Source organism: Cyberlindnera jadinii (assembly GCF_001661405.1).
Source record: "Cyberlindnera jadinii NRRL Y-1542 unplaced genomic scaffold CYBJAscaffold_33, whole genome shotgun sequence".
In the NCBI taxonomy this organism is placed as follows: Eukaryota; Fungi; Ascomycota; class Saccharomycetes; order Phaffomycetales; family Wickerhamomycetaceae; genus Williopsis; species Williopsis jadinii.
This window is the reverse complement of record NW_017963684.1, coordinates 4,311-20,153: the sequence shown is the minus strand read 5'-3', so window position 1 is coordinate 20,153 and position 15,843 is coordinate 4,311. Positions and strand designations below refer to the sequence as shown.

General features: G+C 42.9%; 9 protein-coding genes across 9 annotated transcripts; 2 read left to right on the top strand and 7 right to left on the bottom strand.

Annotated features, from left to right (window-relative positions):
- Positions 1 to 336: 336 nt before the first annotated feature.
- CYBJADRAFT_69309 (uncharacterized protein) lies at positions 337 to 1,415 on the bottom strand. Its single transcript, XM_020217864.1, has one exon. The coding sequence runs from the start codon at positions 1,116 to 1,118 to the stop codon at positions 552 to 554; it is 567 nt and encodes a 188-aa protein (XP_020067680.1). The 5' UTR covers positions 1,119 to 1,415; the 3' UTR covers positions 337 to 551.
- Positions 1,416 to 1,512: 97 nt separating this feature from the next.
- On the top strand, positions 1,513 to 3,965 carry CYBJADRAFT_170100 (glycogen synthase). The gene has a single exon (XM_020216069.1). The coding sequence runs from the start codon at positions 1,710 to 1,712 to the stop codon at positions 3,759 to 3,761; it is 2,052 nt and encodes a 683-aa protein (XP_020067679.1). The 5' UTR covers positions 1,513 to 1,709; the 3' UTR covers positions 3,762 to 3,965.
- CYBJADRAFT_170097 (uncharacterized protein) lies at positions 3,732 to 4,312 on the bottom strand. Its single transcript, XM_020216068.1, has one exon. The coding sequence runs from the start codon at positions 4,100 to 4,102 to the stop codon at positions 3,896 to 3,898; it is 207 nt and encodes a 68-aa protein (XP_020067678.1). The 5' UTR covers positions 4,103 to 4,312; the 3' UTR covers positions 3,732 to 3,895.
- A 3,077-nt stretch (positions 4,313 to 7,389) lies between these two features.
- On the bottom strand, positions 7,390 to 9,101 carry CYBJADRAFT_170095 (uncharacterized protein). The gene has a single exon (XM_020216067.1). The coding sequence runs from the start codon at positions 8,898 to 8,900 to the stop codon at positions 7,404 to 7,406; it is 1,497 nt and encodes a 498-aa protein (XP_020067677.1). The 5' UTR covers positions 8,901 to 9,101; the 3' UTR covers positions 7,390 to 7,403.
- Positions 9,102 to 10,053: 952 nt separating this feature from the next.
- On the bottom strand, positions 10,054 to 10,622 carry CYBJADRAFT_170094 (uncharacterized protein). Its single transcript, XM_020216066.1, has one exon. It carries the CDS (start codon positions 10,452 to 10,454, stop codon positions 10,173 to 10,175), a length of 282 nt encoding a protein of 93 aa, XP_020067676.1. The 5' UTR covers positions 10,455 to 10,622; the 3' UTR covers positions 10,054 to 10,172.
- Positions 10,623 to 10,750: 128 nt separating this feature from the next.
- Positions 10,751 to 11,319, bottom strand: CYBJADRAFT_170093 (uncharacterized protein). The gene has a single exon (XM_020216065.1). It carries the CDS (start codon positions 11,298 to 11,300, stop codon positions 11,100 to 11,102), a length of 201 nt encoding a protein of 66 aa, XP_020067675.1. The 5' UTR covers positions 11,301 to 11,319; the 3' UTR covers positions 10,751 to 11,099.
- A 140-nt stretch (positions 11,320 to 11,459) lies between these two features.
- Positions 11,460 to 12,064, bottom strand: CYBJADRAFT_170092 (uncharacterized protein; the record flags this gene model as incomplete). Its single annotated transcript, XM_020216064.1, has 1 exon — positions 11,460 to 12,064. A coding segment is annotated over exon 1 (152 nt), but the record flags the coding sequence as incomplete, so codon positions are not given.
- A 248-nt stretch (positions 12,065 to 12,312) lies between these two features.
- CYBJADRAFT_170091 (uncharacterized protein) lies at positions 12,313 to 13,036 on the bottom strand. The gene is made up of 2 exons (XM_020216063.1): positions 12,603 to 13,036; positions 12,313 to 12,546 (listed from the first exon to the last, which is right to left on the bottom strand). Exon 1 carries the CDS (start codon positions 12,937 to 12,939, stop codon positions 12,754 to 12,756), a length of 186 nt encoding a protein of 61 aa, XP_020067673.1. The 5' UTR covers positions 12,940 to 13,036; the 3' UTR covers positions 12,313 to 12,546; positions 12,603 to 12,753.
- Positions 13,037 to 13,443: 407 nt separating this feature from the next.
- Positions 13,444 to 15,444, top strand: CYBJADRAFT_170090 (ferric reductase family protein). Its single transcript, XM_020216062.1, has one exon. It carries the CDS (start codon positions 13,900 to 13,902, stop codon positions 15,379 to 15,381), a length of 1,482 nt encoding a protein of 493 aa, XP_020067672.1. The 5' UTR covers positions 13,444 to 13,899; the 3' UTR covers positions 15,382 to 15,444.
- The last annotated feature ends 399 nt before the right edge of the window (positions 15,445 to 15,843 follow it).

Genomic DNA, 15,843 nt, shown 5'->3' with positions numbered 1-15,843 from the left:
TATGAGTAGATTTGGCTTGCTATCAAGAGCCAATAATACGCCTTGGAGAATGCGTCCATCGTTGAGCGTGATCTTTAGCTCAGATCCTATGAAGTCAACAGCCTCTAATGATTCCATTTGATGTACCGGCTAGGTTATATGGTTGTGTGTGTTTCTTCCCAGTGTTTGCGGCGGCCTTAGGGTGCGTGAACTCATTGAAACCTCGCTAATTTTTTTTGGTAGCACACACACTAGGATGTGTACTGTGTGGGAAGGAATTTATCAGCAACCACCAAAGTAGAATACGATAACTATACTTAGGAGAAGGGGTTCGAACGGCTTCTACAGATTCTACTCGTTTCTCCCAGGCGTCTAATGGGGAAAGGCTTAATCGGAGCTAAAACTACATCCCATTAACTATACACAAAGGGAAACGTCCTCTCCCAAAATGTGCCACCCGGTGATGGTTTTGCAACTGGGACGCTAACCATGCACATACAACAAATTCATGCTAAGAGGTAATACTGAAACCCGCTCTCGTAAAACAGTTATATGACCGCTCGTTGACGTAATCAGTAGCAGGTGTTATTATCTACAATTGTACGTTGGATTGATAGAAATACACGCTGTATCGTGACCAAACTTGTGACATTGTCCGTTCCCGTCCTAACAGGACAACTCGGCCCCAGCCCACGAATTACGGATTTTCCTGCGCTCTCCGTTTTCCAGGCTGAGAAATAGTCCCCCCGGCTACTCACAGGAAGCGATGCTTCCCTTTGGAAGGTGTCGCTCCACCTGTTCCGCGCGGCTCTGCACAGAGGAGTACGGTGGGCGCCAATTTTCAGCGGGCGCCTGTTCGCCAGCCTGGGGTGAGAGGGGCGTGTACTAGGGGGGTATTGTAAAATTGTGTGGGATACGTTTGTACATAGGCGGACGGCATTTGAGTGCATGAGCCTGGGAGTGAAAGAACTTGACGGAGCGCACAGACAGGAAGGTAAAGAAAATACCACGAGATTGCAGGCAGCACAAAAAATAGGCTGGTGCCGTTGTCCAAGGGTGGCTGACACCATGGCTTTGTTGGAAGGATAAGGGGAACCCATTGACCTAAGTGGCACCAACGTGCCTCCTCCATACTTCATGTAGCCCACGAATGCCTGGCAAGCGGTTCACAACCCGTTAGCAAGTCTTGTCAGCATTCCTATCGTCCCCTCGCTTCCCCCAGGCATGTGCGTGGTGCTGTGATCACCGCACTCTGTTCCAACGAAATTTTGTTGTGCCACTATGGCGTACGTCTTATGTATGGGGTCACCCCCTTGTAACCTGTGCAACAAGTTGGGAAAAACTCCTGCTTAGAATCTTGAATTGTCCCGCCCAGCGGATAAATTTATAAAGGAGACAATCGAAGTTTTAACGGGACGGCCATGCTGCTTTTTTTCCTTAAATTTAGAGTTAAAAGGACAACCAGCCAACTCGAATAATAAAAGGAGACTTTTCGTTTTCTCTCCTTCGAAGACTAAGGCTACATCACCTCTAAGCAAAAAAGGACCAATTAATCGTGTCTGTCACTTCAAGACACTGTCATTATTCACCACACACATACCCACCAATCAATTGTGCCGGAGCGAAAGTCCTTCCTTGCATATTTCTTTAATCCACTTTCTCTCTCCTTTTCTTGCCCACCCCTCTCTTTCTGTCTTTGCAAGTGAAGATAAAATAACTCCACCGAGGTAATGACAAGAGACGTGACTAACCATTTACTCTTTGAGGTGGCCACAGAGGTGGCCAACCGTGTTGGTGGTATCTACTCGGTGTTGAAGTCGAAGGCGCCAATCACAGTGGCCGAATACAAGGAACGGTATACCCTCATCGGTCCCTTGAACTATGACTCCGCTGCCGTCGAGGTTGAGGAGTTGCAAGTTCAAGATCCGCATATCAAGGCAACTCTGGACTCAATGGCTTCGAGAGGTATCAGATACATCTACGGCCGTTGGCTTATCGAAGGTGCTCCTCGTGTGCTTCTGTTCGATGTCCACTCTGCTCAACACCACTTGGATGAGTGGAAAACTGACCTCTGGACCATTGCCGGTATCCCTGCTCCAAGCGCTGACTTTGAGACTAACGATGCCATTTTGCTGGGTTACCTGGTTGCGTGGTTCCTGGGTGAATTGGTGCATCACGATAAACAGCGTGCAGTGATTGCCCACTTCCACGAATGGCTCGCAGGTGTCGCTTTGCCGCTTTGTCGTAAGAGACGTATCGACGTTACCACTGTGTTCACCACCCATGCTACGCTTTTGGGTCGTTATCTCTGTGCCGGCTCTGTCGATTTCTACAATAACCTGGCCAATTTCGATGTTGACGCTGAGGCTGGTAAAAGAGGTATCTACCACCGTTACTGTATTGAAAGAGCAGCTGCTCACAGTGCAGACGTCTTCACGACGGTGTCGTTGATCACAGCTTACGAGTCTGAGCACTTGCTGAAACGTAAGCCTGATGGTGTCCTGCCAAACGGTTTGAACGTTGTCAAGTTCCAAGCGGTTCACGAGTTCCAGAATTTGCACGCTGTGAAGAAGGAGAAGATCAACGAGTTTATCAAGGGTCACTTTTACGGTCATTATGACTTTGACCTGGACAATACTTTGTACTTCTTCATTGCCGGTCGTTATGAGTACAGAAATAAGGGTGTTGACTTCTTTATCGAATCCCTCGCACGTTTGAACTACAAGCTGAAAGAAGCTGGATCCAAGATCACAGTAGTGGCGTTCATCATCATGCCTGCAGCCACCAACTCTTACACTGTCGAGACATTGAAAGGTCAAGCCGTTATCAAAGCGCTGGAAAACACAGTTAGGGAAGTTCAAAACTCCATTGGACATAGACTGTTGGAACACTGCTCTCGCTATCAACAACATGGTAAAGAAGTCCCAGATTTGGACGATTTAATCTCCCCAGCAGATCGTGTTTTGTTGAAACGTCGTATCTTTGCATTGAAACGTGACGGTTTGCCACCAATCGTGACACACAATATGAAAGATGATGCCAACGATCCAATTTTAAACCAGATTAGAAGGGTTGGTTTGTTCAACAACTCAAACGACAGAGTGAAAATCATTTTCCACCCAGAATTCCTCAATGCGAACAACCCAATTTTGCCATTGGACTACGATGAGTTTGTCAGAGGTTGTCACTTGGGTGTCTTCCCTTCGTACTACGAGCCTTGGGGATATACGCCTGCTGAATGTACAGTCATGGGTGTTCCTTCAATCACTACCAATTTGTCAGGTTTTGGTGGATACATGGAGGATCTCATTGAGAATTCATCGGACTACGGTATCTACATCGTGGATAGACGTATGAAGTCTGTCGATGAATCCATTGATCAATTGACACATCAGATGTTTGAGTTTACGAAAAAGACAAGAAGACAACGTATTAACCAAAGAAACAGAACTGAGCGTCTCAGTGACCTGTTAGACTGGAAGAGAATGGGTTTGGAGTACGTCAAGGCCAGAAACCTCGCCTTGCGTAGAGCTTATCCAAACTTGTTTGAAAATGGTGCACAGGGTTCTGACTTTGACTCCAAGATTAAGATCTCAAGACCATTAAGTGTTCCGGGATCGCCAAGAGACCGTAACAACATCATGACCCCTGGTGATTTGGGATCTTTACAAGATGCTGCATTGGGTGATGACTATTTCCATCTTCAAGGCGATGAAGAGGATGAGGGACGCTACGGTTATCCGTTAACCCTCCGTGGTGACTCTGTGCCTGCAAAGGATTGATCATGCTGTACCATTCTCTGTGCTAATAAACCGTGTTATGCCAGCTCGCTTTTTCCGTTCTCTCTCTTCCCTTCTGTATTAGTTTAAAATAAGAATGATAAACAAAGAATTAACTAAGAACAGAGGTAGTGATTTTAGAGGAGCATGAACGCACTCCTTGTGTGTGTTTGTCTATTGAGATGCGACAAGACACATGATGAGGATGTTGCGTGCGCGCCGTTGACGTCGCGGTGGACAAACAGGTTGCACGAAACACAGTGGAAGATGCGGTCGGTCAGAAACATTGTGTGTTTTATTGTCCCGCAGCCGGTGCATGTCTTGCTCGTGTACTCTTCAGTCATTCTCGAGAGGCGTGTCCTCGTGACTTGACATTTGAAGGCCAAAAACTTGTGGATTAGGGAGAAAACAAAATGAACTGGAGGACGAGGTGTGATAATTCACGAGTGTTTTTGGAGTAGATGCCGATGAACTCAGCGATGTGTTTCGCGGTTACATGCGTGCCCGGGTAAAGTGGTAAAAAGACACACACCTTCCAGCTGCGTGAACGACGCGTGGTGAGCGGATGATCTACACTGGCTCATCATGAGGAGAACGTCTGGTCCCTTCCGGATTCAATGATAGGCAATACGAGCGAGATAAGGACCTTGTCAAATGTCCGTTGTATGCTTCGTAAAACTTTGCTTTTGGGAGGGCTTTTATTTTTTGGGTTTGATTTGCCCTTATCGGACACTTTTCCTGTCACAGATCAGTTTTGCTGTCATTTTGCTGTGCCTTTTCGTGCCCTGATAATAGGTTCACATTTGGCGCAAAAGTCTACAAAAGCCTACAAAAGGGCTCCTTTTTGGGCAACAGTTGTAACCACATTGATCTAGCTACGACAAATGTGTTGAACACTATAAGGACAGATAGATTAAGTATATTCAGCCTTTCACACATGCATGACAATGCATGAATATTGTCCAATTGATATTCATGCATGCCTACTTGAGCATTTGTCCTGTAGAGCATCAATGTTATGAGCTTCTATACCTATGGCTAGACGAAAAAGCTTACGACTTTCTGTCTAGGTTTTCCAGTATTCTTACAATTGTTCTCTATCAAAATTTGCACGGTCTAGTTATGCATAAAATCCCTCTCCCCTTCAACACATCGCTTTTGTCGATCTCTGTCATTTGTCTTTTGAAATAAGAGAATCACACATATCGTGCTCACCATTTAAGATATAAAGGTGCATGATAATTTTCCTGTGTGAATCATCTTGTTTATACTTTGGCCAAAATATCCAAGGAATGGCTTGTTCCACCAATGTTTTGTAAGCTTTAACAATATGGCCTGTTTATTTCATTAGCCTGAGCTTCCCACTTGTCTTGTCTTCAGGTCGGTTAAAGTGGTCTGTAAAGAAAACACTTTTTCAGGCGTCCGTCTTGTTAAAGCTATTCAAGACCAGACAAGAGACACGAGCATGTGTCGATGATCCACAGGACGATGGACTATGACCTCCTTGTTCTTGGAACATCTCAAGTTCTAGAGAAAGAAGGTTTTGGATATACGACAATTAATAAGTGGTAGGGTCATATCTATGGTAGTACATGTAAGTGCATACATAGTGTTGAACAATAGTAATGAGTACTCAGAAAGTCTCATTATGCACTTACTAAAGTTACACTATATGCTAATTCTCTTCCTGTCCAAGATATGTGTGATGACAAGTTGCAAGAATTGTTTCAACTGAGGGTTAAGTCACCTAGCATGATCAGAATTTAAGTTTTTGAACAACTCTCTACTTTACGCCACATGTCGTTTTGTTAAAGTGTTCGGTTACAGTACAGTTGGTCGAGTGGCCAGTGGTCATCAATTCTTGACACTTCCAAATAAGTTTTGATTCAAAGAATTTTCTATCCGTGCACAAGGGGAGGAAGATCGCTCTTATTAGCTGATACCTGTTTTTGGAAAGTGAGCATATAATGTCCTGGATATAATGCTCTGTTTAACAAACAGAGGGGTGCCGGCGTGGCTTGATCATATTGTGCAGAACTGTTCAAAGTGCCTAGCTTTCACCCAAAACACAAATGACAAAGAGATGTACCCTTAGTCATGGAAAGATGAGATTATCCTGCGTAATTGAAAGTATGTGGTTGGTAACGCATCATCTGTGTCTGTGTAAATCTTAATTGTCTTGGAGTTTATAATGAGAATTACATCTTTAAAATTGTGTCCAAAAGCCAAGATTGAATCGCCACTCACTTAAAGGATTGTACATATAGACATTTGAACACAGAAAAGGGGGACACACGAGGAAGTCTGTAATACAGTTTACACATAATGAATGTGTGTCAGGTGTGTGAACGCCACCATGAGGTGCTGAAAAGTGCTGGAATACTGTGGAATAATTGTTCTGCCGATCATTTGTAAAACAAAAATAGCCCACCGATCAGTCCATCCGTTTGCATCCAACCGAGGTAGGGTGCTAATACTCCGACTGGCTCTTCAATACTCGGCATTTACTTGCATGAAACCTCGCATCGAGTTCAAGTTTGTGTTGTTGTTGTTTTCCTTTGGAATTGACTCGGGAAACCACCTTTCATCCTATACAGATATATTATCGGGTCTTAATTGTAAGTCTGTAGTGTATACCTACCTCTACCGTCCTTAGAGTTTCATTTATAGTAATTCCGAAGTTTTGAGTGATAAGTAACAACCTCTGACATTAACATATGTCTTCGTCCGAAAGCCGCGTCCGTAGGCCGTGTGTGTATATAACATAATTGTATAGTTTCTCAAAAGCCAACTTCCCTTTTGGAACTTGGCGCTGGCTGGACTGGGCTACGAATTGACTTTGTCCAAAAGTAGAACTTAAAGGCAGTGACTACAGACCGTAGTTGGTGGGGACAACAAAGTCCGTATAGTGCACAACGCACATGTGTCATGTGTCCTGTGTCCAAACTCAATGATGCAGCTGTTTTCATTCCCTTCGGAAAAAAAGACAATTCCTACAAACTCAAGGTTTGTCTTGAAAGACTGCGTAAGATGGGCAATCTTGTATATGGCTTGAATGCCATCAATCATGGTCAAAACTCTACTCTCAACAGTTAGACATAGCCATGGTTAAAGCACATGTAGTTATCCTTATTTCCTGTATGAGAGGGTATCAAATTTCAGAAGTGGATGAGCATTAAGGTTTAACCATCACGACAAATCACGGAACAACCAGATTGAGCATTTGGTATAACTCAATGATACTTTGAGGATGCAGCCATTAAAACAATATGTTTCTCTAACTGGGTGATACTTTTTTGCCTACAAAAGCCAATCAAACTCCATTCCCCATGGACTTTGTGGATATCTTCTACTTGTTTCAATTGCATTAATGCTAGTGTTTCTTTTATGTGTAAAATTTGGATTGATCTCTATATATCCAGAATACGGAAAAACTGTTTGTACAAAGTCGTAAAATATCACCAAAACCACCAAGATCAAAAAGCTTCTTGATCAGAACATCGAACAATCATTTGAGATCAGAAGATATCATCACAATGCTGAGAAGAATAACGCCACTCCTATAAGTCCGTAAAATAGTGTACAAAAACAACATCATCAAAAAAACAAAAAAAAAAAAACAAAACGCATAAATAGTTCACATAATCATACTCTTAAATCATTCGTATCAGGCTTCATCATTGTAATACCTTGAAATAGAGCATCTTCCCCCCTGTGGTGGCTCTGAAGTTGTGGCTGATGGAACGCATTCTGAGGTTCAAACATTGCAGTCATGGACTCCTCCCCAAAGAGCATATCCGAATCCACACCTTCTGCAGCACCTAATGCGCTGTAACCTGGATAGTCAGTCATGTGAAATAATCCATCGTTATCTAATGGGGAATTCTCGAGTAAAACGTTGTAAAGTGACTCTTGTGTTCCTTCTTTGAAATCCTGTGGTGGCGTGGACGTCTCAAGGGATGGCCAGAATGGACCCTCACCAGGGTAAAGACTTAAAGATGCGCCATCCTCTAATGAAGGAGTGGTTGAAACTTCGCTTTCATTTGACACAAACTGTGGTGGTGTGTTTTGGTCGAACTGCAAAGACGTACGGCCCATATCCAATGGAACAACTGAATCAGAGAGTGATTGGACAGAATCGAGAGATGAAAACTCTGGTGACATCAAGAGACTATCCAACTGACCAGCATTCATGGATCCCAACTCAGCAACGAGTCCCAAATCTAAGCTGTGGTGTCTCATGTTGATGTCCAAATTGGATCCAAATGGATACATTTGTTGTTGATGTTGAACATGTGGTGGTTGAGCTTGTAGAGCTGCTGGTGCTGGTGCTTTTGCTAATGACTCCTGCAACTCGGTGTGTTTCTCAGTTGGTGCAATGCCATCGTCATTCTCCATCTTCAACTTACGACCAGTTGTATAGTTCTTGGTGATGTCGGAGTTTGATCTAAAGTGAGAGCGTGTACGTAGAGTGGAAGGACGTTCCTGGCTCTTGATGAACTTCCAGCATTGATCTCCGTACGCCTTTGGTGTTAGGCCTGTAACGCTCTTAAACACACGGTGGAAATGCCATGGAGATAGCTTGGATTTTGAAGCCAACTCCTTGAATCCCAACACTCCTCCTCTTCTCTTCTTCTTCTGCTGAGACTTATCAAGTTGTTCTCTCTGTTGTTTTAAGACATTCTCTGCTGCTGCATGGGCGATGTGGCGACATGCAAGCTCCACAAGTTTGATGTGCTCGCTTTCGTTCCTTGTGAGATGGTGTTCACTGAAATGACCGTCTGACGTCTTCACTGCGGGCGTACTCAAAGCACGCTTCTTAAAAGATGTCATGCCCTCCTGTGAAAACCCAATTGATTTGTTGATATGTTCAATGGTACGCTTCAAAAGCTCTAAATCAACACAATTGCGGTCAGAGGCTGGGTCACAGCGTGAGCACACTTCAAATCCCATTGTTCTTGCTTCTTGGATGTCATTCATAAACAAGATATCCTCTTTGGAGGCAACCTTGGGAAGGAAATCACACAAAGGACGACAAACTGTGTTGTTCTTCTTGTTACAACAAACAAACGACGATGAGGCAAATGGGTCACAAAATTGATAAGCCTCCCATCTTTCGCTCGATGAATTGTATTGGGCCATCTTTTCTAAAGTACTCTGGTGTTATAGGTTTGTAATGGTTATATGTTGATTCAATAACCTCAAAACGTTATTTGTTTCTTTTGTGGTGCAAGGTTGGATGTGTCTTGTAATTGATTAGTAGAACTTCCACCTCTTATTGTTTCTCCTCAGTCAACGTAGCTCTCGAAGTGTAGTTGAAGGATTCGTACAATGATACCAGCTTTAAAGAGCAACTGCTTGTTTGTGTCTGGACATTATGGTTGAAGTTTGGTTAGTCGAGATTCCACCTCTTCTTTATATACAAACTTTTATTTTTGACGTAACCCCCCCCCCCCTCGTTTTTGATTTTCCCAAACTTTCTACTCAAGTGAGATGACATTTGTCATACATATGCGGGACATGCGTCTCTGCGTAAGTATGTGCACAGCGCATAATTGTTTTTCTGTCCTGCCTGACTTCTTAACTTTTTGGCTTTGCTGAAAGTCTAGAGGTGACGTACATCAAAGACATGGACATTTAACAAAACACATGGAAAAAGAAAAGTGTACGAGGAAAGTTGCAAGCAGGAACCTTCAGGGCTCAGTACATAGCACCTACTCGGTTACACTGTTGTTTTGGCCATGCAAACTCACATCATTCAGTTGTTGAATCATTCACTGAAGGAGTATACTTTGGAATAATAATTATGCCTTTGTAGCTCTGTGGATTTTATCTATAACGGTCATGATCGGTGGCTATGCTATCAAAATCCGCGAAGAGTACCCTAGGGCTTCGCCTACTGGGTTCAACAGTTGGAATTCCACCCGTCAATTGACTATTGGGATTAGCTATCGTCGTACATATGAAAATATGGCTTAGCTTCTAGTATCAACTACGTGAATTTGCTCGATTCGACTTTTCGGGTGCTATCGGTTATTGTAAGTCTGGTGTCGTCCAGCGTAAACCGTGGCCATGAACATCTCGGGTTTAGTAGGTAACAGCCTCATTAGTGTAATCAATTTCTTTGGTGTTTTTCAAAGGTGTGTGTGCATCGAACGACATTGTGCATTTTTGTTCCTAGATTTACATCCAGGCCCCAGGTACACGGAAGTTCCAACGTGAAAACGTGCAAAGGGAAAAAAGCACTTGAGATAAACAACTATGACAACATAGAGACTACATGCATGACACATAACTCAAAGTTAAGGAAAAACCACACTTTAGAAGACAAGTAGCACTTTGGTTTTTACTAAACACACTATGACGTCTACTTCATGGTCTAAGGATGACGTTATCGCTGCCTCTCTCTGTGCTTCAGTAACGGGAGTTGGTACTTTTTTTCAAGTATCGCAACTGGACTAACGATGTGATGTAAACTATGGATCGCCTTGAAGTTATTGTGTAAACCATGGACCAAATAAGCATGGCGTTGGTAGAAAGAGATGATAGGCGACATCGACATGACCATGATAATAGGTATGTTTGCTTGCAGATTACAAGAGTGGTCTGTAATTTCGTTTCCACCCTGTCTGGTTCATATCGGTGGCTCGAAGCAGATTTAGCGGAGGTATAGTTAACCCACTTCATGCTCAGCATGTTAATCTATGGAAGGTTTTAGAACAATTGTGGCCGTTCATGTTGTTCTGTGTGTCGAGGTGGCGTTGCGTACTATATACACTGAATTCCATGCGTAATGGGGTAAAACCTGGGAATATTTCATCTGCTATAATGTCTCTAAGCAAACACGGAGGGGATCCACCCTGCATAGCTTCTTAATCTGTGTAGTAGTGTGTACGTAAAGTATGATGCGGTCTACACATGAGGAAAACAACATATGTGTTTTTTTAGAAACAGCACTAAAACATAGTTGCCCAAGGACTTGCTTGTGGGCTGATTCATAATGGTGATTATAACAAAGTATGTGTTGTCATCCTTTATGTGGGCTCTCCACTGGTTACTCGCCTGACATGGCAGAAAATCTGATAATGGGATGCACTTGAACGACCGTAATATGAAACTTACTGACTCTGATTGCTCTGATGTGTGGGTCCAGAACCAGTTGTAATTAAATTTCACAAGACAAGTCTGGTTCACGGCTTTGTAAATCTTGCTAAACCCAATCACACATCCAAAACCGATCTAAACGTTGCCATGATTGGAATAAATGAAGTGCATCCCGAAAGATGAGATGAGTTCCCAGCTATTCGGGACACCGAGACTCGGTTCACACCTGCTTCCTCATTAAATGTTTTTTTCCAAACTGACGTCATAACTGAAGTTCAAGACTCTCTTTGGAGGATTTAAGCATGTTTCCATGCTTCTTGCTGTGTTCTTCCCATGGTTTTTCCACAAAAGCAATTTTGCTTCCATACATTGACGTCTATTGCCGAAGCGTATATTCGCCCCAAAAGTGCTCAAGTATTCGGCAAACTCAAAACTCATTTCAGGGAAAGGGTTGCAACAACTTCTAAGCATGATTGGTGACAGGCCCTAGGCCACAAGTTTTAGAACGCCTACCGTCCACGACGTACATATATTTACGATTAAAAACAACTAAGGCGGACTTCAGATTTCAATATGGTGTCTGCTTGCCTCGTGTACGTCAGTTTGTTATTTACCCGGCATCGGTTGAAAAGGAGTAAACTATGTGGCTCGAAGCGTGTATCACCAACAACTATAGAAACCATATGTCATCGTCCATAATCAGGCATCAATTACTTTGATGTCAACATACAAGCAGGGAATGGTTTTGTAGGAGTCCGCAAGTTACTAAAAGCATGTAAAACTAAACAATCATTTCTTAGCAGTCAGAAATGATGCTACCTAAAGCTACACATATGACATCGGTTCATGTTGTGTGTTTTATATAACCCCTCCTCTAATGTTTAAAATGCGTAGAGCACTAAATTGTATCTTGTGAACGCGTCCCATCTTCTCTGCCCGAAGGTTTTTTTCCCAGCGGTATAATTGTCTGCTTTCGAGGATTTACAGTGCAGTGGTGCCCACAGTTCTTTATCTGAATCGACGAAACGACGGGTTTAACGCCGCAGCATGCCGTGTTCGGACAACACCGTTCCAAGTTCGAAACTCCACCCACCTTAGAAACCTCATATCAAACTGCTCATGCTCGGACATGCATGTAGAAGTCTCTGAATCAGCGTGCAAGCGCATAGTTGATGACACTTTCTCTCAATGCTCTATCCTTTTTTGTAGTTCTACAGCCTATGAAGTCATCCCTATTGACAAAAGAGTACAAGTTACATCATTTTTCAATCATTTTAGCTTTTTACAAGAAGATGGATGCACCATGAACTGCAATTGCATGTCTTAGAAGTTTTCCTCTTTTTTTATTATTTTTAGTAGTTTTACCTCTTGCAACCGTCCAATTATTCCAGCTTTTAGAATGAAAATTTTTGCCGTTTTCTCTTCGATGTGTATGTGTTTCTTTTCTTTTTTCACTTTTGCATTTCCCAAAGTTAAAAGCAGTCTAGATTAGAAAAGAGGGTTCACAACTTCACAGCTCGGAACATTATGTCCTGGCTGCTTTTTTCCGTTGAGACATGACAACATGTAAACTGATTCACCTTGCGTACATTCTCTTTTCCTTATTTACTGAGTCATCAATCTTTAAGAGTTAGATATCAATGTCCTCGGTAGAGTTGGCTTAAAAGAAACTAAGGAGTACTCCACCCTACAGACTCTCGTAGTATAGGAACAGGAACACGACGAATCCTTGGCTTTGTGGTCACTCTCATTGTCAGTACAATACATAGATAGGGACGGATCCGGTCACCGATCATACTCTCGATTACGAATATATGCAGGAGCATTCATCAACTACAAGTGAGAGTGTGAGAGGTGACAGATCATTTCTTATGGGCTAGACTGTTTCCCATTACCCCTTTAAATCACTTGTACTAGACCACCATGGTTGGGTAATCAATGCAGCGTGTATGACAGCGAGGTTGTGAGTTGGCTTAAAAGTTGTGATCGGCCGTGGAATGCTATCGAACCTTTTTTCAGATGTATACACAACACTCATATGGCGAATAAATACATCACAGTGTTGCATGCGATTCATGCAAGTGCGTAAATCAAACAGATGTTTCCCTCCATTGACAGACTGAAAGAAGAGTTTTGTAAAATCTGGTGATTATAATGATCACCGTGCTTTAAGGCTCCCCTGGTGATTTCACCAGTCAATTACGGCGCCTCTATTGAACAATTACTCCGCTTTTTAAAGCTGTGTGTGGCTATGTGGTGACGCGAAGATGATGCATTATGATTCGTCGGTGGTCGAGAACAATTCGAAGCATAATACAGAATAAGTGTTGGCCCAGAAGTTTAATCGAAACCACAATTTAGGTTCTAGAGACTGTTCCTGTGTAACGAATGGCGCGTCACTTCACTGAAACGAATGTTAATGTCAAACTTTGTACAAGACTTTCATGTGATTTACGGATATGTCCGTGTCCCTCTTTGTCTCTTTCCTCCCTCTTTGCAAGCGCGGCCAAGACGAGGCCATAGTTGACCTTCATGATTACTCCCATGTGTCTTCTGTATTCGTAGTCGCTACTCCTTGAACAGCACTGTGGCTATCCCACAGTGATGTTAACCGCTTGTGTGTGTGTCTTGCCACCTGAACACCTCGGTGGGCGGGAGCTGTTCCGACTGCCGAACTCTGGTGGCGTGCGCAGTGTACGCTGTTCGCCAAAATTGCGAGGTGATTGTCAGGAAAATAGCGACAGCCAATTTTTCCGCGAACCTGTTTTATGGTACGTAGGAATAACCATGCGATGTTACCGTTTTAAAACTTTGTCATTAATCTTGTTTACATTTGGAAATTTTTGCTCAAAATTGGCTTGTCTTGGTGAACAAAATTTTTACAAAGTTATCTTCAGAGAACGGGGAACGAGTTGAATTGGTGCTGTTACAAGAGCTTGGATCTATTATATTCTCCTTTTATCCTTTCTGTTCACCCATTTGTGTGTTTTTCGGTTTTTTTTTGTGTTGGTTTCACGTATAGAAAGCCCGAGGGAGAATGTTCGACGTCATCAAACGCCATGGCTCGCATCACTTTGTCAATGTCAAATATGGCTACATCGTCTTATTCGCTGGTGCTATCTATTTGGCTTGCCTATTCGTGTCTAATAAGCTTTTCATTCTCAATTGGAACACAATAAGGACCTCGAAGGTCATGAGAAGGGTGCTTGATTCACATCACAATGTGCTTACGCTGTTTCTGTGGACTGGGTTCTTGATGATTTTAGCGTTTTGGCATTTCGATTCTGATAGCATCAACGTGTACATCAAGCGATTTGGTCGCTTGTGCTATGCTCTTGTTCCACTGGATATCTTCCTATCGTTGAAACCGAGTCCTATACCCGATGTGTACTATCTGGAGTTGATTTTCCTTCACAAGTGGTTTTCCCGTTTGATTGTGACTATAGCCACTGTACATTCTATTGGGTTCATCGCAGTGTGGATATCTAAGGGCACAATGCTGAAATTCTTCAAACCTTTGAACTTCTTAGGTTTCATTGCTCTTTTGTGCTTCCTGGCTATAACTGTGGTTTCTCTCAAGCCTTTAAGAAGACGGTTCTACAAGCTGTTCTTCACCGGTCATGTCGTATTGGCGTGGGCCTGTGTTGCACTGATGCAATGGCATGCTAGACCAGGTGTTTCACTCTACACCCTTTTGAACATATCCCTCATTATTCTTCAGATTGCTACAAAGTTTTACAAGTCGTCCGATGTCATTCTTGAAAAGAAAACCAATGCTGGCTCTACTTTGGATCTAATTACATTCAACAACAACAGCGTTTCCAATTTTGTCGCTGGCTCGCATATAAGAATTTCGTATCCAAGGCTGAATCCTTTGAACTATCTTCTACCAAGCCATCCATTTACTGTGGCGTCATTACCAGATGATGCTAGCATTAAGTTGGTGGTGAGAAAAACCACTAAGGATTTCAAATCTGGCGAACTTGTTTCGTGCTTTGGACCATTCACATCTATAAACAACAAGTTCTTCGAAACAGCTGAAACTGTTGTCCTCATCGCAGGAGGCTCTGGAATTTCCTATGCTCTAGGTCTGTACCAGCAGCTGAAGAACTCCAACGCAAATGCTGTGGTTGTGCTCGTATGGGTCCTCAGAAACAGAGCCGATCTTTGGATCCTGGATCATTTCCCTCTTGTCACTTCCGTCGATGTTTACATAACAGGTGGTAACATCACAAGCGACGACCCTGTTTCTAATGCTTTTGGTGATGAAGATGAAGAATTGTTGGATCAGACTGGCCGTGACTCGTTTGAGATGGAGGATCTCGACACCACTCAGACAAAGAACACTAAGATCAAACTCGGTAGACCAAACCTCGAGCTGTATGCCTCAATGTTTAGCTCCAAGGATAAGAACAGTTCGTGGGTTGTAAGTTGTGGTACGGACTCTTTGAACAAGGATAGTGCCAAATGGGCTAGCACATTGGACGTTAGATACCACAGTGAGAGCTATTCCTTGTGAATCTTGTATATAATTCTATATTTATTATCCGTTTGAGTACACTTCATCATTGTTAACTATTTGCTAATCACGTGCTGTATCACGTGTAACCTTTTTTCGTCGGGTCATTTCAGGGCTGAGCCATAGAATCCGTGACATTGCACATTGATCAGCGATATCAGTAAATTTCGTAGCTCCTAAATTTAGGGGCCCATTTTTAATATTAAAGCTGTATAATTGCGCCAATCCAGAACGGATCATTGTGATAACGAGGTCTTGCAAGTGCTGATACCTGTTGTTTTCTTTTTTCTTTCTTTGCTTTCCTTGTTTCCCCCTTTCTGTTGTTGATTTCGATTGAGGACTAAATCTATGCCATACACTTCGCCAACGTCTATACAGCCCTCAGAGGTTGAAGGTCATCCAATCCAGAAGTTTATAAACAAATTGGCAGGACAACCCCAATCGTATGCTAAGAAGGCTAAT

Coding starts and splice junctions, on each gene's coding strand:
- CYBJADRAFT_69309 (XM_020217864.1), bottom strand. CDS start 1,118: ATGAAGTATGGAGGAGGCACGTTGGTGCCACTTAGGTCAATGGGTTCC.
- CYBJADRAFT_170100 (XM_020216069.1), top strand. CDS start 1,710: ATGACAAGAGACGTGACTAACCATTTACTCTTTGAGGTGGCCACAGAG.
- CYBJADRAFT_170097 (XM_020216068.1), bottom strand. CDS start 4,102: ATGACTGAAGAGTACACGAGCAAGACATGCACCGGCTGCGGGACAATA.
- CYBJADRAFT_170094 (XM_020216066.1), bottom strand. CDS start 10,454: ATGCTGAGCATGAAGTGGGTTAACTATACCTCCGCTAAATCTGCTTCG.
- CYBJADRAFT_170095 (XM_020216067.1), bottom strand. CDS start 8,900: ATGGCCCAATACAATTCATCGAGCGAAAGATGGGAGGCTTATCAATTT.
- CYBJADRAFT_170091 (XM_020216063.1), bottom strand. CDS start 12,939: ATGAATCGCATGCAACACTGTGATGTATTTATTCGCCATATGAGTGTT.
- CYBJADRAFT_170093 (XM_020216065.1), bottom strand. CDS start 11,300: ATGAGTTTTGAGTTTGCCGAATACTTGAGCACTTTTGGGGCGAATATA.
- CYBJADRAFT_170090 (XM_020216062.1), top strand. CDS start 13,900: ATGTTCGACGTCATCAAACGCCATGGCTCGCATCACTTTGTCAATGTC.